We start from the raw sequence: 27,300 nt of genomic DNA on the forward strand, positions 1-27,300 counted from the left end.
GTGTACACGCGACCAACACCATCACCCAACCGTTCCAAACCTGCCTACCCGTCTACACTCTGCCTGCTCTGCGACATATTCATCACATGATCCCCATGTTCAACACATGTGTCGTGTAATTTTGCTGGTATCACGTACTTTTTGTTTACATCATTCATTTGTTAACGAGCAGTTAGCGAGTTTTGTTTTGTCTCGTCTGTGGAGGGGCTTTAGTTGCAAACACAGCCATCTCATCGCTATTGCCACACCATCAACAACTCCTCCTTTCCGGTCCCGGCATACTTTCCTTTTCAAAATTTCCGTCAGCTGTGCCCCCATTCCGAAAGTTAGATTGTTGCTCTAAATAATCAGTCAATGTCATAATGATTCGATGCAAATATTCCTCGCGTTAGAGCGCGCCGTTTCCACTGAAGGACAACTGATAAGGGGCGCACGGGAGCCGTAGGAGGTGTGCCGGTAGGTCGGTTTCATTTATTGGTGGCATGTTATCGTCATGATCCTTATTTGCCAGCTTTATAACAAGTGTGATCTCTCGTTTTGCCCTTAATGTGGAACTGCGTAAAACTTTGCGTTGCCCGCGTCGGTGCTGTTTGCGTTGTGCGCTTGAGTTGCAAATTCAGCCTCGAGACCCCGCGTTGATCGTCAATCAGATCGAACGCGACAAGAAAATGAATACGTGATAAACAATGTTTCAAATTTAAAAGAGATAGACAGAAAAAAAAAAGAAGAGCTGTCTGTAAATATGGTTTATGGTGCACTTACGTTGAACGTTTACCTTTTCTTTTTTCCTGTTTTTCCCGTTCTTTTTTTCTTTTTTTTTTTTTAGCGCAGCAGCGCTGAACAAATATCAGCACGTACTATACTTGCGAATAACCTGCCGTGGTTGCTCAGTGGCTATGGTGTTGGGCTGCTGAGCATGAGGTCGCGGGATCGAATCCCGGCCACGGTGGCCGCATTTCGATGGGGGCGAAATGCGAAAACACCCGTGTACTTAGATTTAGGTGCACGTTAAAGAACCCCAGGTAGTCTAAATTTCTTTTTCATAATCAGAAAGTGGTTTTGGCACGTAAAGCCCCATAATTTAATTTTAATTTATTCTTGCGAATAATCCCAATGACGCACGCAAATCCCGCACCGACTGACCGTTCTTGCAAGAATTTGACCTTAGTTGCAGATGTTGACATTTCGCTATTGCTCTATGCTCACGCAGCTGCCGAACACATTTGTGACATATATCCTTGACCTATGGCGCTCACAATTTATTCGAAATGAACGCAACTCAGTCTTATCTAGCTACAGCTTTAGTTGCAGTACGGCCAGAACCGGGGCTGATGCAAAAGTAACCATACCAAGCTTGGCGGAGGGGTCCGTAATTTAAATCGGAATATTCAAGGTAACAGTTACGTAGTGAAAAAATAGTCGATTATATATGCAAATTGCAGCATACTCGTTAGTAAAAACGTAACACGGTTTTGCACCATATCATCTTGTAAATTACTTCAAATTCCCACTACATATCTATGCCAAATTTAATGAAATGAAATGGATTTAATGCGGATAAATGAAAGAAATTCAACTTGCTAGAGGGGCTCATTTGCTTAGTTTCCAGTCAGATGTCCTAGTGAGTAAATAAATCTCTACTTTCTTTAAACTATGTCATGTCTCTTGCTTTTTATCTTGAAAAGAACTGATTGACTAGCTTAGAGCACATGCATGAATTAACTATTGGCTACAGACATTATGAGAATGAAGAAACAATCCCTTCATTGGTGCCGATCTAAAGCACGTAGAAGTTTAAATCAAACATTGTAGTACCTTCAGTAGAGTTGTGTGCAGTAACTGCTCACTGAAGCACTCAGTGGAATTGCAGAAACAAGTCAGGTGTGCAGATATATGTACCATGACTGAAAGGGATACGGTATTTTTTCACTTTAGGAGCTGACAAAAAGCAGCCTTACAGGAGTCCTGATGTAACATTTTCGACTTGCCATCGTATTGCATTAAATAAAGGGGGCAGTAAATTCTGGTAGAACGAGTGTCGCGATGAATGAGGATATTAATGCAATTAGCAGTGCATTAGTACATTTGGAATACACACTGTATTGCCACTGCCGAAACGTGTCACGTACGAGGCAGGTATGCAGCTGATGGAGCCCTCTTCATCTTTGAACTCCTGCAGCTGCTTGGAGCAATGTTTAGTTTGGTCAATCTATGCTTAGTACAGCTGAGCAGAATCTTCTGGGTTACTTCTGGGGCACAGCAGAAGAATGCAGTGATGTGTAATGCTAATTGCATTAACATCAACAGTCATCTTATTCCTCTTTGAGCTTCCCCTCAAAAGGCTCAGTGGTCATTGGTGCTTGCAGATGCAAGCAGCAGTGACCCAAATTAGAATCAAAGAGGTTCGTTGAACAGCAGCGCATGCCCAAGTGTCACAGACTCAGTGACACAAATTAGCATCAAACAGGCTCATAGGAGAGTGGCAAATACCCAGTGTTACATATGCATTGACCCAAGTTGGTCCGATGGTTTCTTTCAAACCCTTTTCCCTCAGCACAGCAGTCCAATGCTCTACCCATTTGACGGTGGACCACCCAGTAACCCAAGTTGGTGGGAAAACAATTAGGTGCAGACAGACGGACAGGTACACCACAAACTGGGGAAAGTTCCCAAAGAATGCTAATCGGTTTAAAATACAATACTTCTTCCTGTGAAACATGTTCAATTTTGGCGCGCAGGAGGTGAATGCACCGTAATGTCGCAATTTCTTGACTCGCTTTGTTGCTGCAATTGCTACGGCTGCCATCCCAATTGCAGGCTGACGATACACGAGCAGCATTTTTGTTTAATTTTTTTTGTGAGCTAATGTTGTCACACCCCGCCTTGTTGGTACATGATGGCTGAAAATAATGCTGCGTCATGGTGTCACAATACTATCAATGACATCAAACTCGGCTTTTGAGATTAATACCCGTGTCACACGGGCGTTTGGAAGGCCTTCCAACCGATAGTCAGTTGACTCAAAGGTTAAGTTCGAGCTGCTACACGAGCGGTTTCAACGGCCGCCGAGTCAATTCTCTATCGAGTCAACGGAGCACCTTACAACTCTATCGAAATCTCGATGGCCTTTGAGCAACGGAAACGGAAACAGTGCGAACATGCCCTCTCGTTCACAGTGGGCTCGTACTATCGGTTGGAAAGAACAAATCAAACCAAAATGCTCTAAAAATACTATACAGTAAAAGCTCGTTAATTCGAACCGCAAGGGGAAGCCGCTTCAGTTCGAATTAACGAAAGTTCGAACTAATGAAAGTGAAGGAGGGCAACAGTACACTGCGATTTGGAAGCAGTAGGGCATGTCAAAAATTTGGCGTGTCAAAAAGTGATGGCGTCTGCCGCGGGAACACGCCATCTTCAAGTCGAAGCTCTGGGTCCGACTGTGCCACACCACCGATGTCCACTGAAACGAACGTTAGCCGAGGCTTAAGACCATCACAATGAAACGCGACGGCCGATACCTCCTAAGCAGAAAACAGAGGTGCACAACCGATGAAGACTGCCGAGACAAAGACGCTGAACATGTGAAGGTGGCGAAGGCCCTGATTCGTTGGTTCTTGATTGCAAGCGCAGCTGCGACGTACTTGATTCACTGTGTTTTGGAGCTTGCCGTGCCATCTCCGCACAACATTAGCAGCTGTACAAGATTTGCAAAGGCTCCGAGATTCGCAACGGGCAAGAAGTCTCGGAGGTTACGTAGAACGGAGAGGCGGCAGCCGCCGCTGCCTTCTGGCTGACCCCGCGTCGATTAGATTTTTCTCCGATTTTGCCTTCTCTCGCCGTTCTCTCCGTTTCCGAGGCAATACAGCCTTGTGTGTAGGCAGTAGGCGCGCTTCTCTGGCCGTGTGCCAGGCGAGCGTAGTTCGAATTATCCGTGAGGCAGCCTTCTCGCGTTCGAATTAACGGACTTTTTTATACATAGACTTCTGTGGAGCTTGGCCGGACCAAATTGTACAGTTCGAATTATCCATAAATTCGAATTATTGAAGTTCGAATTAACGAGCTTTCACTGTATATGAGTGTTATTAATTATTCAATAAAGTATTTTTGCTACTTGATATGCGCGATCTGCACATACTCTCGACAACAGCGACATGCAGCGACGCAAACGTTGCCGCAGTTTCGCTACTCAACAACTTAAAAGCTAAACATATATGTATGGCAATGTATAAACATTTCTTTAAATGCATACATAAACATAAAAGAAATTATAGTGCTCTTAAGTGGTTTTAATGTTGCTTAACTTTTCGGTACATGAAAACTAAAGTAAAGATCCGCAGCGCCACACAATTTTACGAGAAACGCCTGAACCACTCAACGGCCTTTCGAAAGTGCCGTGTAGCAGCGCAACAACTCCTTTGACTCGATAGAGTTGTGGCATTTCGAAGGCCGTCGACTGGAAGGCCTTCCAAATGTGCCCGTGTGACACAGGTTTAACTTTAGTATCAAATTGAAATATAACTGGTTCCCAACATTCACAGTTGATAAGTGTCACATCCTCTCATGTGTGAGAAGCACATGGCAGAGTTTTTACTACTTCAAGAATGTGTGCCAGTACTCCTTTAATTATATTTAATCCCCTTTCCCATTTATTCCAGATTAACTTTACCAACATGGTGCATTGGGGGATCAAGCTGTTTCACGTGGTTGCTTTCTGCACGTACGCTTACTGCATCTACTATTCTGAGGTTCACTTGGACATTCCACAGCGGTCTCCATCCCACAAGAGATTCGGCCGCTACAAGTACCTCACCCATTGGAACTTGGTATGAAATGCGTTTGTGGCAGAAATTCAATGGAAATTCAATTTAAAAAAAAAAATTGCTTAATAAACCCAGGGCACAAACCAACCCAACTCTATGAAGCAGCACACTCACCTTTTCAGGAGCACTTTTTATCTCAGTTGTCTGCTGCACGTGTGGCCGAAAAATGGACAGCATGGCAATGGGGGATGACATGGAAATTTTTGTAAACCTTGCAAGTTTTGCTTTGTGAATAAAATCTCTTGCCCGTAGGCTAGGTTCTTATCTTGCATGCAGAGCCAGGGTGAACATGAAAGTACAAAGCTAATATGAAGCTACATGACTCAAATGACTCGTAACGTTTCTGCTCCCCCCCCCCCCTTACCCTGGATTACCAATTAAAGAATTGAGCTTCATCTCTGCATTATGCCTGACCATCAGAAGAGCAACATTCCCCCTCCTCCTCTGTTCTTCTCTGCAAGGACACCCCTGCTCCCACAAACGTCCAATCTGTGCGGTTTTCCACAACAGACATGGCCCCAGGAACTTCACGTAGCTTAGAAATGTGAAGGCCATATGGTTGGTAAATACTTGGGCTTGTTGCCAGAACCTAATTCACTATGTGTAATACACTGTGCAGTCCAGAAAGCACAGGACTAACAGGAAGAGGGGACAACACCCAGTACCAACGTACATCGTCCCCTCTGCATGTTTTTCATGTGCTTCCACCACTGCAGAACACTTAGGCCAGTTGGCATGCTGCTTTTTTTTTTTCTGAAAGGAAAGTCAGAAATTTTCTGATAGAAGAGTGTCTTGCAGAGCAGCTTGCTACCAGTTTTTTTTTGTTTCTTGGAGCTCTTTGCTTGACAGGCAGCCATGTTTGCACTGTGGCTTGAGTACTGGCAGTCTCCGTTATAATCCCTGGACAAATAACTGTGTCACTAAAACTTCTATGTTAGGGCTGTTGAGCTGAGTATAGCAACACTGCAGTCAAGAATGCACCCATAAATTCCGGTTGCGGGTATATATGTCATCAGCATTCTAGCTTATTAGAAGAGCTCATTAACCTTTAGAATGTGTGCAAGAATCACAGTCCATTATGGCATATGTGTCGTCGTGCACCTGGCCTGAACCAGTCTCTACGATGTGAAATGCAGCAGTGTAGTCGCTGTAATACTTTCTAGTGGATACTTGTTGTGCTGTCTGTACTGTGTTTTTTATGTGTTGATATATATCGGCTATCGGGCATGTCTACATTTACTTCTTAGGCACATAGTTGTGCTTAGCACGACTTTCAACTTGTAGTGGACATCTATAGCACTCTATTGCCGGAAGTTGTCAAGTGCTGTGAAATCAGTAATTGAACATGGGGCCTTTTTCCATGTGTTTCAATAGAGTACAAGTGTCACATCCATATTTTCAGCGCATCATCATCCCCGACTATTCCCCGAGTAACAAATAACTTTGCAATACCTGCCACTGCAACATGATAATTTAATAACACATGTTTCACCTTTTAATGTGGTTTCACCTTCTCATATGCCAACCACAGTGCATTCTATGGCAGTTGCAATAAGACAATGCTAGATGCCCCTGAGGTGTATAAAAATATATGCGGTGATGCATATTGGGTTCAGGAATGTATGCACTGGTAATAATAGTATAATTATGTGCTTTCTTTCTGAGAGACTACGCAGCTAACCACTTGTCACCACTAGCTTGAGACGGCATGCTGGGAATGCTGTTTTGGGAAACTGGAATCACTCAGTGTACAAGTTTGAAGATGGAGAGACACGAAAAGTATTCGAAAAATTGCATCGCATTCTCAATTGGCTGCGACTGTTCTTGAATACCAAGCAGATTAAAAAAAAAAAAGGCTGAAATCTCTGTTGTATTCAATATTTGTTGCAGCTGTAGCCTCACTAGTTATGTCAAATAAATTTTATCTCACTCGCCACGCTGATACTTCAGACTACGTGTTATACAAGTACTGCATGCAATTGTTCATGCCTGCAACACACAGTTATACTTCCTTTTTTTTTATTCTTATACCTTCCTTGATCTTTAAGCCAGCCAGCAGCAGTATTTCGTTGAGCATCACGACACACCTCTTGGCTTTGAGCAAGCCTTCTCTGACAAGCTGACATATGACCCCATCGTGTGCTTTGTTTGCTACTTCAGCCAGTAACGCACACTTCAGTCTTCTACATTCATTCTTTCACCACAGTACTCTGTTCATTTACTTTGTTGTCACTGAGCTGGCACTGGTTGGTTGTAAAGGTATCGAGCCAATAGCTGCCATTTACTCCTGTGATGTCATTGGGATAAATGAAGATTGGTAGAAATTCGCCATTGCTGCAGGACAGTACAAGTGACTATCACAGTGATATGGTGAGTTAATTGTTCGATTTATTCACAGGCTAATAATCCCAAAGCAACACATAGGCTATTGAGAGCGTGCAACAAAACTGCGGCGCGGCCCTGGTGGCACGTTGTGGCAGTGACTTCTGTGGTAGCTGTAGCAGACGGACAGCTCACAAAAGCACTATGCATGCTGTAAACAAAGCTCTTTTTACATTGCATTAAATATTAAGATACGATAGATAGATATGAAGTTATTCGTTAGAGGTGCAATACATTGACTCTTATTAATGTACTGGCCCATCGACTGTGATGGCAACAGTGGCGAGCTCGCACGGGAGAATGCATGGCTTGCAAAGGCAGTAAATACATGGCCTCCGAGATGTGCAACACATGATAGCATGCGATGTAATACCAGACTGGCCATTAGTGACACTGATGCAGCCTGCCGCAGCACCTCCTTTAGATTCTTCACAATCTTTATATGTGCCATAGTGGAGGGCCGTGTAATAATTTTAAATAATTTTAACCCCCTGGGATTCTTTAATACGGACCTAGATCCACGAACACAAGCGTTTTTTTCATAGAACCTGCATTGGGATATTGCCGGGATATTGCCAGGATGGCCAGGAAATGAATCCTGAACCTTGTGTTCAGCAGCAGAACACCATTATCACTGAGCCACCACAGCAGGTGATGTTGTAGATTTTATACTGTGTGTAAGTGCACTTTAGTTCACGCCGGCATCTACTAGTTACGACATTACGGAGCAACAGAGCAGATTTATTTAAGCTGTTGCAAAACTGTTGGAGAGCCCCTTTTACTAAGTGTTAGAAAACAGGGTTCAAGTCTGAGGAATGGCACAAGACATATTTTTGAATTTTTCAAAATACGCTTCTTGTCCAAGGTTTTTTGTGCACAAGTTGTGTACACGAGGCTATCTCTGTGCCTGCCAGCACTAGAACGCTACCACATTAATATTGCTGAGCTGTGATCAATACTGCATCACTGCTCTTGGAAAGTTGTAGTCACCTGAGCTGCTGTGCCACAGAATATCTAAATTTACTTAATTACCAATACTGCATCGGACTGCACTTTCTTCAGAGCTCCCACTGAAGTAAATCACATGCAGTAAACTTTATTTGTTGTATCTGTCACATTATCTTATTTGTTGTGTCTGGAACTTTGTACTGTTGTTTATTATAACAAGGTTAGAAGCCCATACCTTACTTGTAACTGAGAAGAGCAGTTTGCACTTGTTACTGCATGACAAAATACATGGCAGCTGGAGCACTAGGACATGCACAGAGTAGGAAGGGGATGGGTGAATTCCCTATCTTGTGCTCATCTATATTGTTTTAGTCTTCTAACTGCTTGTTTTGCCTTGCTTGTAATGTTCTGTCCTTGTGGCAGTTTTCCTTTGTTTTTCTCTTTTTGTTTCGAAACATAACTGGACTAGCTGGTAATTTTACATAGTACCAGAGTTACAGCACAAAAGGAGGACATGTCAGTTGGTGGTAAACGCTTGTCGTTCTTGGCTGAAATCTCGTCTTGTGTCCTGCTTTCACACTGTAGTCCCTAGTAGCTCGGTAAAGTACCTCGGCACAACTGCATCGAGTATCACACGTGCTGCCCTCATCGTAGGCCACATTTTGGTGTTTTAACAACATGGTTTTCGTTGCAGACATTTCAGGGGTTGATGTTCACCCTGAGCTGCTTCCTTGACTTTGCGCCGATGCAAAACAAGCGAAGGCTCAAGCAGGTTTACGACCACCTATTTGTGGCGCTATCGTTACCGGCGAGCATGGTGAGTCTTGCATGGCAAAGTGCGAGGATGTCGTCGTCTGAATTGATTTAATGTTTCTATTTAGTGTCTCTGTTTGATTAGAATATCACACAAAATTATACTGTACGTTAAAATTTTTGCGCTAGCAGACAAGGACAAAAGAGATAGGTGGGCTGCTATGCAGGATGCGCCAACCGTCTCGTTCACCTGAGGTTGCTCAGTGGCAGTCAGTTAACAAATATGGCGCAATACTTGCAAAATCAGCGGGCAATACAATGTCAAAGTAAAGCCACATATGTCAACTCGAGTGCGCCCTGCGCACGCCACTTCCGCGTTTCAAACACAGAAGACTGAGCAATGTTATGCACTGGCACCGCTTATTGTTATCAACGCAACATTGCAACACCTTGACGCCCCCGCTATCTATCTATGCACTTTGCGCAAGCCGCTTGCAACATGTTTTCAGGGGCAAAAAAGAAGGCACCGGCGATTTGACCATTTCACTTCTTTTTGGGCTGTCAATGAGATAACGCCCAAGTGATGATAACTCAAGAGTGAATCTAGATAAATCAATAAATATGGAGGCCCCCTGAGTGTTGAATTTTATGTCTTGATACCATTAGCTCATTCATATGAGGGTATTGCCAGCGCTCGCGGAGATGCCAAACTCTGCTGAACTCAGGCCTTCCGGCATAGCACCCATAGACGCATTTTGACCAGGAATGGCGCGGTTGTGCATGGTGTACAAATGTATGAATTTTCCAGAGAATAAACTCTTGAAGTTAGCGCATCATGGTGTCTAGGTCTCCCTTTCGTTCTTGTGTGCTGGTGCTAAAACATTACCCAAGTTTGTATACCAACACACAACAGTGTTAGTAATTGCCCCAACAAATATATTACAAAAGAATCTGTGGAATGCGTGAGAGTGAACGGCCGGCCACTACAGTGTACCAGGTTGAAGAGGAGAGAGAGAGAGAGTGTGTTTGTGTGTGTGTTTTCGTGTTACACCTATTTGGTATATCAGAACTACAAAAATGCAAGGTTGTGAGCACTATTTTCTAGCGCCACCCTTCAACGTTTGCAGCAGCCTGAATTTTGAATGTGGGCACTTTTAGATTATTAATGCCTCACGAGTGCGCTGTTGCTGGCTATGTTTAACCATGTTTCTCTGCTCTGTGAGACCAAAATGTTTTGACTGAAAACTCTCTTTAGCATAAGAAAGCCTTAGAAACACAGCGAACCAGCCAAAATTTTTAGATATGTTCAAATTACCCAGCGCGAGTCATCACTAGTCAACTGCATTTTTATACAGGTGTTCTGTGTTGGTGAAGGTGGGTACTTAGCTCAAAACAGCTGGCTGGTATTGACAATGAAATGTTTGGTATCTTCTTTCGTAAAAATGTGCTATGTGCTTGCAAGAATGGCAGGCATTGGCTTGTATCCTGAACTTAGTTGCTTGCCAGCCTTTAATAGACTAATTAACGATCAATTATTTTTATATTCAGTGTGCAATAGAGAGAGGCAATCGTGTTTTAAATGAGACATCTGTTGTCCTCACTGTGAGGTCACCAACACCGTAGAGGAAGTGGCGATAACAAATAAGCTGTCGAGAGAATGCATGTCAACAGCACATCATATTTTCATGCTCATTAATGTGCAGATTTTACATAGAGTTGTGCTTGTTTGGCAGGCACATTGTCAATGCATATAGTAGCTGTCTTCATGCCCTTGAATCAGGCAAGCTAACTTTACTGAATCAGGCTTTTCGCTAATGCTGACCTGGGGCACAATCAGAGATAATTGTTCAAAATGTGCGTTCAGTTTGTATTCAGTTTCGCCTCAAGCGGTTGTCCTAGGCAGCACAGAGTCATCAGCCACTGGGCACTGCTGACGACTTGGCTCGGCCTAGGCCAATCGCTTCAGGCGAAACTTAATGTAAACTGAATGCGCATTTCGAACAACTATCTACAATTGCACCCCTTGCCTATGCAACATGACTGTAAACATCATTTTGGCTGTCCCATTCTTGTATGAAGAAGGAATCCCAAAACTGCATGTTGTTTTTCTTCTTTTCTGACAATTACGGCATGTTCCTACTTTTAATACCGTATTTACTCTCATAATGAAAGCACTTGCGTAATGAACATGGCCTCACTGTTCCAATCAGTAAGTGTGTCTGTTTTTTTTTTCTCGCATAATGATCACACCCTGAACTTGCAACGATGAAGTAAAAGACATGCAATACGATTCGGCGTCTGATATGGTGTCTGGCGGGTACGATCGTGACCCCGTAGCGGACGCCGAATCGTACTGTGCGTCGCCTACCTTTATTTATTTATTTATTTATTTATTTATTTATTTATTTATTTATTTATTTATTTATTTATTTATTCAGTGAGTGCCCCGCTTTGCCAAAAAGGCGTTGCAGCAAGGGTGTTACAGACTTAAATAAAACACTTCATCTACACGGCACACTTGCATCTCTTGCAGCCGGTTCCAATCTCTGATAGTCATCACAAAGAAGGAAATTGTAAAACATAGTTGTCCTTGCACGGTATGTAATTGGGTTCATCAAAGTAGTTATTACAAGCAATTCCAGTGTTACCATGAAAAACACAAAAGAAAAAATTCAAGTGCAGTTTGAAGTTCTTGAAGTACGAACACTTCAAAGTTGAAGTATGAACGCTCCAGGTGCATTTTTGCTGCCGTCGTCACCGCCCGCCACATGCTGTAGGTGTGAGTGAAAGCGCGCTAGGCAACCGACAATCACTGCTCAATCTGGCACAGGCAAGGGAGGAAAGCGGGGAGGAAATGCGCCATCTTTTATCGCGCAAAAGGCCCCGCGGAGGAGGGAGGGGCAGCGGCGTTGTACTCTGGCAGCAATTGCATGTTGCACGACCACCCTCGAGGGGCGCCGACGAAACACGCCGTCTTCCATTGCGCGCATGGCACTGGAAGGGGGGGGGGGGGGGGGCTCAATCTCCCAATCTCCCGCGTGCTAAAGATGGGACGGAAACACGCCATCTTCCATCGTGCGCATGGCAATGGGGTGGGGGGGCAGGCGCTTTACTTCGTATTACTCCGGCAGCAACTGCGCATTGCGTTGTCACGGCGCACGCTAACCTAAAGGCGATCTGCGTCGGGGGCCAAGTCTAGGCGCGACGGCGGCTCATAACTGTGTGCGTGCTACGTTCTCGCCGCTCACCTTGCATTGAAGTGATACACAGCGCACAGGTCACTTCGCTCGCTGCTGCTGCCACCACACTTCTTCACGTAAGCATTTTGACAGAGAGTGGCCATGGTGATTGAGTGCGATGTGTTGATGTTTGCCTGTGCACGCTGACACCATGCTTATTTTTACCTAGTAAGCGAATGTTTGCAAGTTTATACGGCTGATAAAACTACTATCCTTACTTCGTATAGCTATGTACACATTTGCCATCCAATTGATGGTTCGCATTTTGGGTGAAACTGCGACTTTTTTAAGGGCGGTCGCGAAAAAAATAACCGTTAAAAATGTTACACTGCATAATGAATGCACCCCCAACTTTGCGCACGTTTTTCGGGAAAAAGAAGTGCGTTCATTATGTGAGTAAATACGGTATGTAGATAATAGGCTTGACCTAATTGTCTCAAGAATTGTTCGTGATGAAAAGACCACACAAAATGTGATCGCCTCTTTCTTAGCATCAACATATAACGAAGTGCAGAAAAAAACACCTAATGCTTCATTCTTTTCATTGTGATTTCCCATTGGTCAAGCTTGCCACATATTTTTCTGACTTTGCCACAGTTATTTTCTGTACATTTACGAAAAATTTAAATATAAACACCATGCAAGCGATCTTGCATGCGACAGCGACAAGCGATGCGATAGAGATGGCCGTCACATTAGCTCGTCGCCTACGAGTCATACCCCGTGTGAGCGACGATATTGAGTGACGTCTCCCTAGCGTTGCCGGTGTGAGGGCAGCAAATACACGTCGAAACTACCGTGATCCGTGCTTTATTAACTTAAGTTGATGTATTTTACTGTAAAAAGCAGCATAAAATATTTCTGAACGTCTTACAGTAGGTTCTTATCCTTGCATGTATAAAAATTCAATCGTTTGCTCGTTCCGTGCGACAATCAATAGTATTTGAGTGATTTACATCCAGTTCTGGCTTCGTGCTATTACCTAGTCACTCATAGCACTTCTGAGCAACGAGCGACGAATTCTAGATTTCCAGAACCGAACGATCGAGCGGCAAGACCGAGCGATCTGCTCAAGCGACGGCCCGTTTTGTCGCTCGAAGCCGGCGCTCATCGCCGCTGAGCACAAAATCACTCTCATAGGGTTTAACCTTTAAGCAATCTGTGAGAGGAATAAGAGCATACAACAATAAAAGTGAGCTCATCCCGGGTACATTGACAAACAGTGATAATCACTGGGGCTAGGACATGTTAATTGTTCAACCATATTGTATTGCTGCCTCAATAAGTGCATTCAGATGGATGATAATTACCTGAAGTGTTTGATTAAAACGAACTACTCAACAGTGAACATTGTGTTGCGACTTTTTCTTTTCCACATTGCAGTTATCGTGACACAAAATTGCTGGCCTCTTATTCCCTAACTGAGCTGGTCATGCCACTTTGGTTGCCCGATTTCTTCTGGTTCCTCCAAAATGTCACACAGGGACGACAGAAAGGAAACAAGAACACTGCTGTCTGTCGTACCTGTGTGGTGTTATGCTGGCTGAACCAGTCGATGTGCACTGACCGGCCAAGCAAAAAACCATAAATTCTTCTCTCTCTTTCTCTGTACCCCGCCCCCTCCTTTTTTTTCAGTTTATTACCGGATTATTTTGGGCACTCTACTTCTATGACCGAGAGCTGATTTTTCCAAGATCACTTGCGATCTACTACCCATGGTGGCTCAACCAGCTGTCGGTGCGTACATTGCACAACTGCTGCCTTGGGCTCTTCATTTGGTGAATAGCTCTTAGAGGCCAACTGCAGCATAGTTTCAAACTGCATAAAAGGCACTATTTCTAATAACGTAGATACAAAGCCACATTGATGCAAAATATTATGTAAAAATAACACAGGGGTTAACCAATGCAAGGGGCTATGGAGAAACTGCAATGGTTGGCTCTGGATTGATTCTTACCACCAAAGGTTAACATTTCTCCTGAACTTGGTAAACTAGCGTTTCTGCCTTCCATTCTCCTGAGAAGGTGGCTGCCACGGTCAGGAATCAAACTGGCACACTCATACGTGACACAATGTCAACACAATGTCACGGATACTGTGACGAGTCATCATTTTGCCTAGATAATGTGGTTTTAACCAGAAGTCCACAAAAAAAACCATGCGTTTTCCATGTTCTGTAGATTGTCTCAAGACTATCGGATTGTTAATTGCACACTGTACAATATTCCCATAGAGTATTCTGTGTAGCATATTCTTGCTTAGCGTCTATTAAATCTGTCTATTTTGTTGATTACAGCACACCAACATTACATTTTTCGCATTGCTCGAAGCCAAGCTCGTCCACCATGCCACGCCTGCCAGGAAAGATGGGTTTCGTACCATCTTCATGTTAGTCTGTGCCTACGTCGGATGGTAAGTGAGTGTGCCCGTCAGAACTCTTGCTTCCAATACATGCACCGGCAAATAAAGCTTCTTTTTTTTTCTTTTCATAGCGTAGTGTGCTGTCAAGTGGTGGGTAATGCGCCATTATCTCACTAGGTGGAACATGCAGAGTCAACCTTTGCGCACCATGGTTCCAAGTTGTTAAAAAATGTGCTAATGTCATTGTTATGATCAATACACTATAAAGATGGGCAACAGAGGTACACCACAAGTTATTGCAAACTGTCCATTTTTTTCTAAAATTGCATCTTCACCTTTTGGCTTGCAAGTCATTATTGCAAACCTTTAGCAACCAGCCCAAATTACTGTTGTAATGATTGGCTTTTTACTACCAGCACCGTAGTGATAAAACTTGGACCACCTGCATACTGCACTCCACCTCCATTTTTCCATCCAGTTAACCAGGAAATTGACACCAGGCATTTTTTTTTAGAAGCTCCTCACCCTACCAGCTTTCACAGCATGCACCCGTGTTCTTGCATGTATTACATCAGCGCAAATACAAACGCAACAATTCCTAAACCATTCCAATGCTTTGTTCTGTTTCTAGGTTAACCTGCATGTCTTAACAGTAGCCTAAATCAGACTCCACCGAAGATGTACACTTGTTACTACTTCATGCTCAGAAACCGGCTACCGAGCAATTACATGTCACACTACCATGTAGTGCCACGTAACAGGCATTTTGATCAGTTATTTCCCAATACTGTTTCAATTTATGCTGAAGGTACAAGCACATGCAAAAAAGACTACTAATATTTGTGATGCCAGTCTATGCCTATAGTTAATCATTAGTCGGTATTGATTGGGCGTAACAGCAGAAAGAATCGCTGTTAATCAATGGCAGCGTGCTTGCCTGCTTTGAGGGTTAAGGAGGAGGACACTGGTCATGGCAAGCAGCATTGGTCATGATAAATTTTAAAATATGTATTAGTGAACTTGCATTCAAATAGGTGCGTTACCGTATTTACTCGAATTTGCTGGCCTCAAACCAGAAAGTCCAGAAATGTAAGCAGTCCAAAGTATCAACAGAAGTGTTGCACATCTTTGCCTGTATCACAGTGCATCAGAAGTTCGCTCATCATCTGCATCAATGTCAGATTGTGACGCCCACATGCACATTGCCATCTTCAATTGCGTTAAACTGCTTTCAAGCAAGTTGCAATGCCAGTTGAACTGGGATGTTTTTCTGCATGCCCACTATCCTGTTCATTACCAGTGTTTAAGCGGACTGGTGCGACAGTATTATTGGTGAATTTTAGCATGCACGCTTTGTCGGTCAACATTTAGGCAACATCAACGCTAGCAACTTGCTCATAGAATCCTTGAGCCACATCTATCAATTACAAGCCTATATTTGTCATCTATATTTTGTTAAAAAAAGTGTTGGCTTACCTTCAAATAGGGTATCATATCCTTTAAAGCTATCTTGTAATGAACTTGCATACATGCTGCCCAAGCACAGGTGTTTCATGCTGTATATAAGGCACTAAAAGAAATATTTACCAGGCTAGTAAACTTTCAGGTTCAACAGAATTAGTTTTATTAGAGTCAGCTCGAATGAAAGCTTCAGGGAATGGGTATAGCTGGTCCAGGACGAGATGCGCAAGTGGCAAGGTTTTGAAAAGACCACCTGATGAAGTGCTTGGGGAGGCATCCTCAACACTAAGGCAGTCTGTAGCATTGGTCTTGCGAAAAGTTGCTTCAGAAGGTGCTGCATCAACTAAGGAAATCACATAGTGCCAGCATCGTCATCACCATTATTATAGCTGCAGCACCTGAAGATTATCATCGTAATCTCTCTCGACTTCCACTAGCAACACCTAGCGCAGCTTGGGCTGTGAACAGTTCTGGTCATTTAAGGCAACATCTCATGGTGGCCTTAAAACACACTGACATGACATACAAAGCTAGTGAGTATAGATCACAAGCTGATAAACTTTTTAATGTGTTAGTACATGGGCCGCCTCCTAGTTCCCAATTTATGTTTTGAGATCTGGCTACATGCGCTGGTTTGTCGTTTAGGTTAAAGGTTCGTGCCAGCTAAGCTGCTACATGAAAGATGGTTACACGGTGGTCAAATGCATGGTGCAGGCACCTGTTATGCATGTGTGAGAATGTGGCAAAGAAATGAGATCCCTGTACATTGTGAAAAATAATTCGGGCCATCATTTCCATAGCACCTGAAGAAGTGAAATAGTGTCAACAGAAATAAAGTAACAGCCATGAACATGACTAAAACCTTCTTGTAATGTCTTTAAGAGTATATACCCTTTCAAAATCAAGAGAACTAATGAAAATAATGATGTTAATAGTTTTTAGTGCAAAGAAACGCACGACACTAAAGAAGGCACACAGAACACAGCGAACTATTAACATGCTATACCAGCTAGCCCACCAGTCTGTTTTATTAAAACAATGATATTTCACATGTGCTTAATACATCCCAAAGTACTTCTGATTGTACCTACACTGTAAACTGTGCCAAGTGAGTTACTGAAAGCAGCTACAAAATATACATCTGCATGTTTGCTGCAATACTAGCTATGTTGTTGTGTAGGAAGGTTCTCTCGTTTCGTTGTCTTTGACAGTAGTAGTCTGCACTACGAAAATTGCTTAAGGAGATTGGTGTACTCCAAACCCAATTCAAGTTACAATTCAAATTCCTGCACCTCAAGTATCTTTGAAAGTTCAGGTGCAGAGTCCATATTTGCGGACGCAATAAAACTTGAAAACTCGAGGATTATAAATCTATTCCACGTCTGCTTGTCTTTAATTATACTGAAGATGAAATAAATGTTCAACCGAAAGATTCAACAAAGAGAATTAATTGGCGCCTGAAGGGGATATTATGACATGAGTACTGGTATTTCTAGTGAAATGAATGACTGATTCTGAAAAGGTATGAGTATGACTATGTGCATTGTGTTTCAATCTTAGCATTCCATGTAGTGATCATTGCCACCTTGTTTGTGGCTTGATAAAAACAAAAGCACAATTCTAAAAACAGAAACGCTCTGGCGGCTTTTTGTTTCTGGTGGACCTTCTCACTGGTAGCGTTTCTGTTTCATCACTCTCTCCTTGTGAGTGTGCTAGTGACGTCCTGCCTCTGCGTTTGGGTTTTGTGGCAGCCTTTTTTGGCTTATGTTCCTCAGGTAACGTTTCTATGTGAGAGCTGAGAGGCGATGGAGATTGCTCATTCAGGAGTGCGCATTCTTCTGCAAAATGTTCTGGCAGTTGACGCATAGCCGGTCGTTTTCTTAGAGGCATTATATTTTGGGCTGGCTCTTCATTTTTCACCTCTTCGCCCATGAGTGTATTTCCCCTTGTGGGTTCCATCTGCTCTGTCAACTCTACAAGCTGTTTCTCAGCTTCCTCCTGTCGTGTGCTTTGCGTGACTGCAGATGGCAGGGACTTTGTCGCATGGATGGGCGCTCGCGCGCTGTGGATGTCCAGACTAGCCTCCTCATTACCAGCCTGGCTTGGAAGTAGCGATACTCCTACATCCAGGGACTCCTCCATGCTAAGAATGTCCAAACTAGCTTCATTACCAGCCTGGCTTGGAGGTAGCGACACTGCTATGTGAATGGACTCCTCCGTGCCAAGAATGTCCAAACTTGCCTCTTCATTACCAGTCTGACTCGAAGGTAACGATACTGCTACATCCACGGACTCCTCCATGCTAGGAATGTCCAAGCTAACCTCTTTATTACCAGCCTGGCTTGAAGGTAACGATACTACGTCCACGGACTCCTCCATGCTAGGAATGTCCAAACTAGCCTCTTCATTACCAGCCTGGTTTGAAGGTAACGGTACTGCTATGTCCACGGACACCTCCATGCTAGGAATGTCCAAACTTGCCGCTTCATTACCAGTCTGACTTGAAGGTAACGATACTGCTTCATCCACGGACTCCTCCATGCTAGGAATGTCCAAGCTAGCCTCTTCGTTACCAGCCTGGCTTGAAGGTAACGATACTACGTCCACGGACTCCTCCATGCTAGGAATGTCCAAACTTGCCTCTTCATTACCAGTCTGGCTTGAAGGTAACGATAATGCTACATCCACGGACCCCTCCATGCTAGGGTTATCCAAACTAGCCCCTTCATTACCAGCTTGGCTTGAAGGTAACGATACTGCTACAACCACAGACTCCTCCGTGACAGGAATGTCCAAACTAGCCTCTTCATTACCAGCCTGGCTTGGAGGTACCGATACTGTTATATGCATACTCAGAGCATTCCCATGTATTGAAATTGCATTAACGTGTCTTGGTTGCAGAGCCGAGTCTTCTGCAGGCTGCTCGAGCAATTCCTGGGTGCTTCCATAGTGGCTGCAACTTGAGGTGGTAGACAATGGTTCGGGATGTGGCTGCAGCTTTTCATCATGGACAACTGAGGGGTTTGTGAGTGGGGTCTGAGGTAGTGTAGGTAAAGGAAGCAATTGGCTTCCCAGATCCACACCTGCCAATCGAGTTTCCGAGGGTGTTGTCAGTTTTGAGGCCGCTCCTGCTCTTATTCCTTGTGAATGTTGCAAATGTGAGGAGCCATCTGTGATGGTGGAAGGAGCTGGCTCTATTTCTTCCTTACACAATAGCTCATTTAGAGTAGCTTCTGGGGATAAAAGAGCACCATCTCGTGGCATTCCACCTGCCACATCGCCTGTTTCTTCAGCAGCATGGTCTCTCATCTCCGGCTCAGCCAGAGGAATAGCTGAGAGTTCCTCATTGCACGACCCTATTATAAGGAACTCTGCAGGACGTTGATCAGAAGACATTAAGGCAGGGTGGCCAACTGCATAGGCTATAGACTTGCCTCTGCCCTCAGAAGTGCTAACTAATTGGGAACTTTGTTCATTTGTGCGTGCTACAGACTCTTTCCGGCTTGACTCGGTCACCTGGCAGCTGTGCGTTGGTGAAACGTCTGCTGAAAGTATAATCTCCTCAGCTGAAACTTCAATGACCGAAGCCACTTCAATATCCTCCAGCCCTGCCTGTGTGCTTAGCACAATAGCTGCTTCAGCACTGGAAGTGCTAAGATGTTCCTCCAATGACGAGGCAAACAGTGTAAATTCTGCACTGGCATCAAACCTCGAAGAAACGCCAGGCTGCTCAGGTTGAGTTATGGTGTTTTGTTGCTGATTTGCATTACCTTCAATATCTGGCTCACATGGTGAGCTCATAACGCCTACAGAAGCCATTTTACCATCCTTTGATTGGTTTGTAAACGATGGTGTGGAATGTTGAGTTGGTCTAGAAATGTTCTCATTTACATGGTCATGTTGCTGGCAGTTATCTGTTTTATCTCTTGATTCCTCACTGAGGCTCTCTTCAGCTACTGCAATGACTAGAATTTCACTTTCATCAACTTCTGCCGAACCAATGGGTAGTTTTCCAGCCAATTCCTCAACGTGCAGGGCCCAGTTTGGCACAGATGGCACTGTGGCATTTGTTTCATGTTGTGGGGCATCATGTTGCAACTGGTCATGACCTGGCAGAGCATTGGCCTGTTTTGCCAGATTGAGAATGTTCTCACCCACAAAAGATGATGCAGGCTCTGTTTCACACTCTGCGACAGCCCTGCGCACTTCATGCAGCTGTTGGCCGGCATTGTCCCCGCTATTGGTTTGAAGTGATGTAGGCCGAGACACATCTCTCAGGTTACTAGCAAAAACTTGCACTGCGGGTGCGCTCATTTCAAGCTCACATAGTTTCTCACTAATAGGTGCATTTATTTGAGTAATGGGCAAGTTCAAGTGCGCCTCCTGCCCAGTGAAGGGCACATGTGCGTTTTCAGATTTGTCTCTTGCTGATAGAGCTGCCAGGATATTGTGCTCGGTTACATCATTGCTCTTGTGATGCTGTTCACCTCTATCTTCAAGTGGAGGTACATCAGCAGGTGTATCTTTCTCTCTACCCTCCAGTAGAGTCGTCAGCTCTGTACTCGTTTTTTCCTCTGTTGGGAGTATCAGCATAGATTCAGCTTCCACATGACTTGATGTTGATATGGCAGAATGATCTTGCTCAGCGCAAGCTGCGCCCTCTTTAAGATTGACGATTTTGCCCGCAAATACAGGTTTGTCGGCGGAACTGCTTGTCAGTGCCTCTATCGGAAAGATGTCTGCAACTTCCTGCCCGTGACTTGCCCACTTCTGGTCCATTGCACTCACATATTCGTCATCTTTTGATGCTGGTGTCGCTGTATAATCTCGCTCACCATCAGCAGTAGCACTTTGAAGGTCCTTTATTTCATCCTTGGATGCAAGTTCACTGCCAGAGTCCCTTCTGTGATCTTCTGTCAGGTGAATCAAGTCTGTGCGACTCACAATCGTCTCTTGGTTTGAAAGTAATGATACGGTTTGATTGATGCCTTCTAATGCGGGTGTCATAGTGAGGTCTTGCACAATGTGAGTGAAACCCTTGTGAAGTATGTCCATTTTGATTTTTAGCACACAATTACAGGTGGAGTCATCACTCTGTTCTAGTACAGTGGCATTATCCAGTTCTCCTTGCTCAGCCCTCACTCGCGCTTTGTCAAGAATGAACAGTGCACGCTGATCTGCAGAGTGCTCAGGTGATGATTTCGTGTCTTCATAATCACTGCTTGCAGTGATCTCTTCACTTTTGGCTGTTTCAGCTTTAAAAATGTGATTTTCATGTTCTTGTGCTAGAAGGCTCTCATTTTCTGTCTGCTCAGTGCTTGCGTGTTCCTTACTCAGGACTTTACTCTCGTCTCCAGCGTTTTCTGATGATGGTCTCACATTGAGGTCCCGTTCGCCATCATTGGCTGTCATTTCACGTTGGTTTGTCCCACACACAAGATGTAGAGACTTGCGTGAACCATCTGCGAATTGCTTAGCTGTGTGGCTGCTCACAGATACTGCTTGCTCGATGGTGACGTTTTCATTCTTGGAAAGTAATGATGTGTTTTCAGTCTGCGCACCTTGTGATGGTTGGGCAGCTGTAATTGAACGAACTTCATCAGTGCCAATGTCTTTTTCAAACTGATACTGTATGGTGGCAGCAGTGGCAGCGGTAGTATGATGAGAATGCTGCAAATTGCTGGTCACATCAATCGTCTCATTGATTCTTTGCAACTGACTAAAGGACAGCGATGTTTCTCTATCTTCTGTGTCTTTCATCGACAGGTCCTTAGATAAGTTTTCACGATCTATAGCCATGGCCTCTCCTTGTGGCTGGTCGCCTGTAATGTCAGATGCAGGTTGCATGAACTTGTCTACCAGGTCACTTGCTTCTTCAATATATTCACTCTCCAACTCTCCCTGTTGAGAACTTGACTCTTCCGCATTCAAATATGACAACACACTTTCGTTCTCATTATCTTGTGAAGATGTGGTGTTGTCATATTTAATAAGAACTGGTTCCCACTCAGACTGGTTTTCAAGAATTTCACAAGTACTTGCTCCATTATCTCCTGGAAGCAGTTCGTATAACACTGGTTTGGTCTCTAAGCTTTCAGTTGGGAGACTAGGCGAGGAGTGCTCAGGCACATTGGCTGCTAGTTTTTCATTTTGATTATGGCTGACAGCTGCATTGAGCAGGGTGAACCCACTGGCCTTCCCAGCAGGCTCGTGAGAGATCTGCAACTGCTTCTTCCTGGGAAGGTCATGTTCATGAGTGCTTTTCTGGCTCTGTTCTAAAGGTGGCCCATCATCTATTGACTTTGCTTCACTGTTGTCTGACAGGCGATTCGAATTTTCAACCACATGAACCATAGGCTTTCCACTTGTTTCAGTAGAAGGATGATTTAGCCGTAGCTCCTGGGCTGCGTTCTTGTCATCAGTCTTGGGTAACAGCACTTTCATTTCAGTAGTACAGCCCACAGGTGAGGGGGACGATGTTGACGGCACCACGATAGTTGGTTTTAAAGATGGAGAAATGTGCTCGGTACTCATGGTTGCACTGCTGTCCTGTTGAGGTAAAGTGCCCTCTTGTACAGCTCTAGCAGCCAAGCCAGAAGTGGATATAATTTTTTCAGGCTTCTGAGGTTCACTTAGAGGCTTAGGCTCAAGATCAAGCTGCATCCCTTGTTCACAATGAGAGGAATGTTCTGGTCCTTGTTTGTGTGTGGTTGGTGCTAACAACAGCTCTTCTAATGCGAAGCATTCAGGCTCTGGAGATAGTTGTTTTGTTGAAGCTTGCTGGGGCTCTTGCGCCTTTTGGTTTGCTACTGTTAGACTGTCCGCTGAAAGTAGCATTGTTAGTTCATGCTCAGGTGTCACATCCTCTGTTGACAAGTTGCCACGCTTACACACAGCACTATCCGGTTCTTGAACTGTGGAGGATTTTGTAGATTCTGTTAATGCTAAGCTTACAGGCACATCATTGGGCTTGCAGCTAACATCTAGCCCATGATGCGCATGCTCAACATTCACTTCACTTTTACCAGTTATGTCTTCATTGCTGTTATCCAGTGTGCTAGTTGCATACTGTGTCACAATCATTCTCAGAGCTATGCTTTCTGTTAGTGACGCTGTTGCCTGCTCCTTGGGATTAATGGCAAGTTTATCTTGTCCGGCTTCCACTACGGTGATCTGTGCCTGCCCACAGGCATTGTCCTCGTCCTGCAATTCAGACATCCGTGTCGCTACAGTGTTTTCTGTGGGTTTCGTTGAGGATCCTGCTTTGCTTAGCTGAGGCAAAGGATTTTCAGGTTCAGCTTGGCGGGATAGCATCTCATTCTTTGGAGATAATGTGGTGCGAGAATCTCTATCGGTTGTGATGCCTATCGCCGAGACATGCTTTGATATACGTGCAGCAAGGTCCTCAGACTGAGCGGAAGTGTTGTCCTGAGTTAGCTTGCACGGTGTGCTTTTTGAATGTGGCAACAGTGCAGTTTGCTGGCCTTCTGTGGACTGCTCAGTATATTCAGGCAGCACAGCAGTGTGCTCCTTATGCTCATGCGGATCATTTTGTCCCCGTGATTTTACTGGAAGACCACCACGCTCACTTTGTCTAGTTTTGTTGTCATCTCTCGTTTCACGCTTTACCGACAGCTCAGCATCAGTCACCACCCGCTCTACTGTAGTGCTTGCAGGTTGGGCATTTCCATGCGACTGTTCAAAGTCAGTGTCAGCACTTTTATTCGCTTCTCTTGGTGTAACTGAATTCTGTGTCACCTGGTTCTGCATTGGCCTAGATTCCTCTACTGTAAAACTCGCTGGTTGTGTTGTAGGCCCACGCTCAAGACTGCTGATGACATTCTGATCACATTTTCCAGATGGTGGACCACTTAGCTCCGCTGAAGTTTTATTAGCTTGGTCTCTTACTAGGGGATGTACCGGCGGTGCGGGGTTCACAATCATGTTGCCAAATGTTAAATATCCAGGCATGAGCTGAGCAACAACGTTTCCTTGAATCTGTCGGCGCAAAAATCGATCAGGTTTGCGCTGGCTGGCCGTGGTGCCACTGTATCCTGCTGTTGTTGGCTGCTGGACATTATCCACAGAATCTATAGGACTGGGCTTGCCTTCCTTCTGAAGGTTGGGATCCTTTGTTTTTGATGGTGGTTGAGAGCTGTGAAGCTCCGTATTACCTGTGCTGTCTTCCTTTTTGTTTTGAACTGGTTTAAATGGTTCTGGCAACAATTTCTTCTCGGAAGAGAAGTATGATGGCCTGCCCTCTGTCTGAAGGCTGGGATCTTTTGCCTTTGATGGTGTTTGAGACCTGTAAAGTTCTGTTATACTGCTGCTGTCTTTCTTGTTGTTCTGAACTGGTTTAGATGGATCTGGCAACACATTCTTTTTCTGGGAAGAGGAGTACGATGGCTTCCCCTCCATCTGAACGCTGGGACTTTGTGTCTTTGGTCGCGTTTGAGACCTGTGAAGTTCTGTTTTACTGCTGCTGTCTTCCTTGTTGTTTTGAACTGGTCTAGCTGGTTCTGGCAAAACTTTCTTCTTCTCGGAAGAGAAGTAAGATGGCTTGACCTCCTCCTGAATGCTGGGAATTTCTGTTTTACTGGTGCTGTCTTCCTTGTTGTATTGAGCTGGTTTAGATGGTTCTGGCGACACTTTCTTCTTCTCCGATGAGGACTTCTCTGATGAGGAGTGTGATGGCTTGCCCTTCATTTGAACACTGGGATTTTGTGTCTTTGATGGTGATTGAGATCTTTGAAGCTTTGTTTTACCAGTGCTGTGTTCCTTGTTGTTTTGAACTGGTTTAGATGATTGTGGCAGCACTATCTTCTTCTCGGAAGAGGAGTACGATGGCTTGCCCTTCGTCTTAATGCTGGGATCTTTTGTCTTTGATGGTAATTGAGAGCTGCGAAGCTTCGTATTGCCCGTGTTGTCTTCCTCATTCTTTTGAACTGGCTTAGATGGTTCTGGCAACACGTTCTTCTTCTCAGAAGAGGAGCATAATAGCGTGCCCTTTGTCTGAAGGCTAGGATCTTTTGTCTTTGATGGTAATTGAGAGCTGTGAAGCTCCGTTTTACATCTGCTGTCTTTCTTATTGTTTTGAACTGGTTTGGATGGTTCTGGTGACACATTCTTCTTCTCCGAAGACGAGTACGATGGCTTGCTCTTCGTCTGAATGCTGGGATCTTTTGTCTTTGAGGGCGATTGAGAGCTGTGAAGCTCTGTTTCTTCTGTACTGCCTTCCTTGTTGTTTTGGACTGGTCCAGATGGTTCTGACAACACTTTCTTCTTCTCGGAAGATAAGTACGATGTCTTGCCCTCTATCTGAACACTGGGATTTTGTGTCTTTGACGGTGTTTGAGGCCTGTGAAGTTCTGTTTTACTGCTGCTGTCTTCCTTGTTGTTTTGAACTGGTTTAGCTGGTTCTGGCAAAACCTTCTTCTTCTCGGAAGAGAAGGAAGATGGCTTGCCCTTCTTCTGAATGCTGGGAATTTCTGTTTTACTGGTGTTGTCTTCCTTGTTGTATTGAACTGGTTTAGATGCTTCTGGTGACACTTTCTTCTTCTCAGATGAGGACTTCTCTGAAGAAGAGTACGATGGCCTGCCCTTCGTTTGAACACTGGGATTTTGTGTCTTTGGCGGTGATTGAGACCTGCAAAGCTCTGTTTTACTGCTGCTGTCTTCTTTGTTGTTTCGAACTGGTTTAGATGATTCTGGCAACACTTTCTTGTTCTCGGCGGAGAAGTATGCAGACTCTTTTTGCAATGCAGAAATTCTGCTCCACGCCTGCTTGCACAGGGACGCGCCATCTTGTTTCATTTCGAAAGACTGGATCGTGGCAGTTTTATGGGTAATTTCTAAAGGTTCAAAATTAAGCACTGACATTAGACTCTCCCGCCTCAGCTTTCTAAGCTTTGCTCTGATATTAGTTGGCTCTGGTGGCTGTTTTGGCACGGACACCTTGTCTGCTTCCAGCTGCACTTCTTGCAAAGAATGGTGCTCCTCCTTGTTAATTACAGGACCCTTTTCTTTATGTTTTGATTCGCTCTCTTTAGGTGCTCTTTTTTGACAATCCAACTCCGCTTTTTTGGATGTAGGCAAATTGCTTTGTTGAGACAGCTCAGGTTGTGGTGGTTCTTTTATCTTGTTAGAAAGCTTTTGATTACTTGGAGTCACTTCCTGGCTCTTCACCTCGGGAGTGAACTCTCGTTCGTCAAGCTTCACTGATTTTAGCTCAGTTTCGATTAGACATTTCGCTGTTGGCTTTATGGATGATTCAGAAATGGAGTCCTTGTCATCTGAGACAGCTTTCTGGGAGATCCATTGCTCTGGTGGAACATCCCACTTTCTTGGCTTCTTGGCTGTCTCATCTTGTGGTTCGATGTCTGGGACCGACACGCTTGCTTGATGTTCCAGTGAGACACATTGCTGCGTTTCGGGTGGAATGTATGGCCCCTCTGGAAGGGGAATGCTTTCCAGTGGGACCTCCTCAAACAAGAAGGTTGAGTCCAGATCATCTGCGAACGTGTTGCACTCCATTTTATGTTGGGTGTCATCTACATTGTCATGTTTGGCCTCTGCTGTTTTGTCCTCTTCAGAGTTATCCAGGCTGTCAGACTTTCCAAGATCTGATTTGTCCAGGATGTGAAGATTGGAGGCATGATCGTTGTCTAGATTGCCAACAGTTGTTTGACTGGTTCCCTCTGGCTGCGCTTCGGCTTCTTCTTGGTGGGCTGTACCTTCATCAGTCTTGGCTGTTTCTGCTTTTCCAGCCTGTAATATAACCAAATAACTGCTATTACCACAGGAACCACTGGCCATATTGTATGTTGTTATGTTTGTTACAGCTGTATTAGTTTATATCTACTATGGTGCCTCAATATGAGACACTTTGTACAACCAATACGCGAACTGTGAAATATCATACAGGCACACTTGATGTCTCATGAATAATTAGCTAATATAATGCCACCATGTTTAACAACTTAAATAAAGGGCTTGTGTTAACACTGGTATTTTCAAAGTTGTGGCGCTTCGTTTCTTTCATGGTGCTATCTTTGTTTAGCATCAGAGCTGAAAGCACACTTGAACGTGCACAGAAGTTACCATGCAAACAGCAAGAATGCTCTTATTATCACCTGGCAAACAATGTCCGTTTACTATAAGACCACTCAAAATGTTTAAAACTTCTTTACTTCGAAACACATCACACCACCACAATACAAGCTTATTTTGAAAACACTGTGAACATAACCACAGCATGACACATCAGGTGGAAGGTTTGTGTCTGAACTTGAAGTTGTGTATGTACCGAAAGCCACGACTCGAACTCTTGCGTCAGC

At 44.3% G+C, this 27,300-nt stretch overlaps 2 protein-coding genes across 4 annotated transcripts in view; one reads left to right on the plus strand and one right to left on the minus strand.

Annotated features, from left to right (window-relative positions):
• Positions 1 to 223: 223 nt before the first annotated feature.
• LOC135916115 (androgen-induced gene 1 protein-like) overlaps positions 224 to 27,300 on the plus strand; it is a 33,266-nt gene continuing 6,189 nt past the window's right edge. Inside the window, exons 1-5 of one of the 2 annotated variants that reach the window (XM_065449357.1) lie at positions 224 to 456; positions 4,656 to 4,823; positions 8,845 to 8,967; positions 13,778 to 13,879; positions 14,439 to 14,554. In XM_065449357.1, coding sequence (XP_065305429.1) covers positions 4,671 to 4,823; positions 8,845 to 8,967; positions 13,778 to 13,879; positions 14,439 to 14,554 — 494 coding nt within the window. In that variant the 5' untranslated portion in view covers positions 224 to 456; positions 4,656 to 4,670. The remainder of the gene's footprint in view (positions 457 to 4,655; positions 4,824 to 8,844; positions 8,968 to 13,777; positions 13,880 to 14,438; positions 14,555 to 27,300) is intronic. The other variant, XM_065449356.1, reaches the window with a different exon arrangement.
• Positions 16,957 to 27,300, minus strand: part of LOC135916113 (serine/arginine repetitive matrix protein 2-like) — a 68,874-nt gene continuing 58,530 nt past the window's right edge. For both annotated transcript variants that reach the window (XM_065449352.2, XM_065449351.2), the window contains one exon: positions 16,957 to 26,731. In XM_065449352.2, coding sequence (XP_065305424.1) covers positions 17,585 to 26,731 — 9,147 coding nt within the window. In that variant the 3' untranslated portion in view covers positions 16,957 to 17,584. The remainder of the gene's footprint in view (positions 26,732 to 27,300) is intronic.

Source organism: Dermacentor albipictus, chromosome 5, assembly GCF_038994185.2.
Source record: "Dermacentor albipictus isolate Rhodes 1998 colony chromosome 5, USDA_Dalb.pri_finalv2, whole genome shotgun sequence".
Taxonomy (NCBI): Eukaryota; Metazoa; Arthropoda; class Arachnida; order Ixodida; family Ixodidae; genus Dermacentor; species Dermacentor albipictus.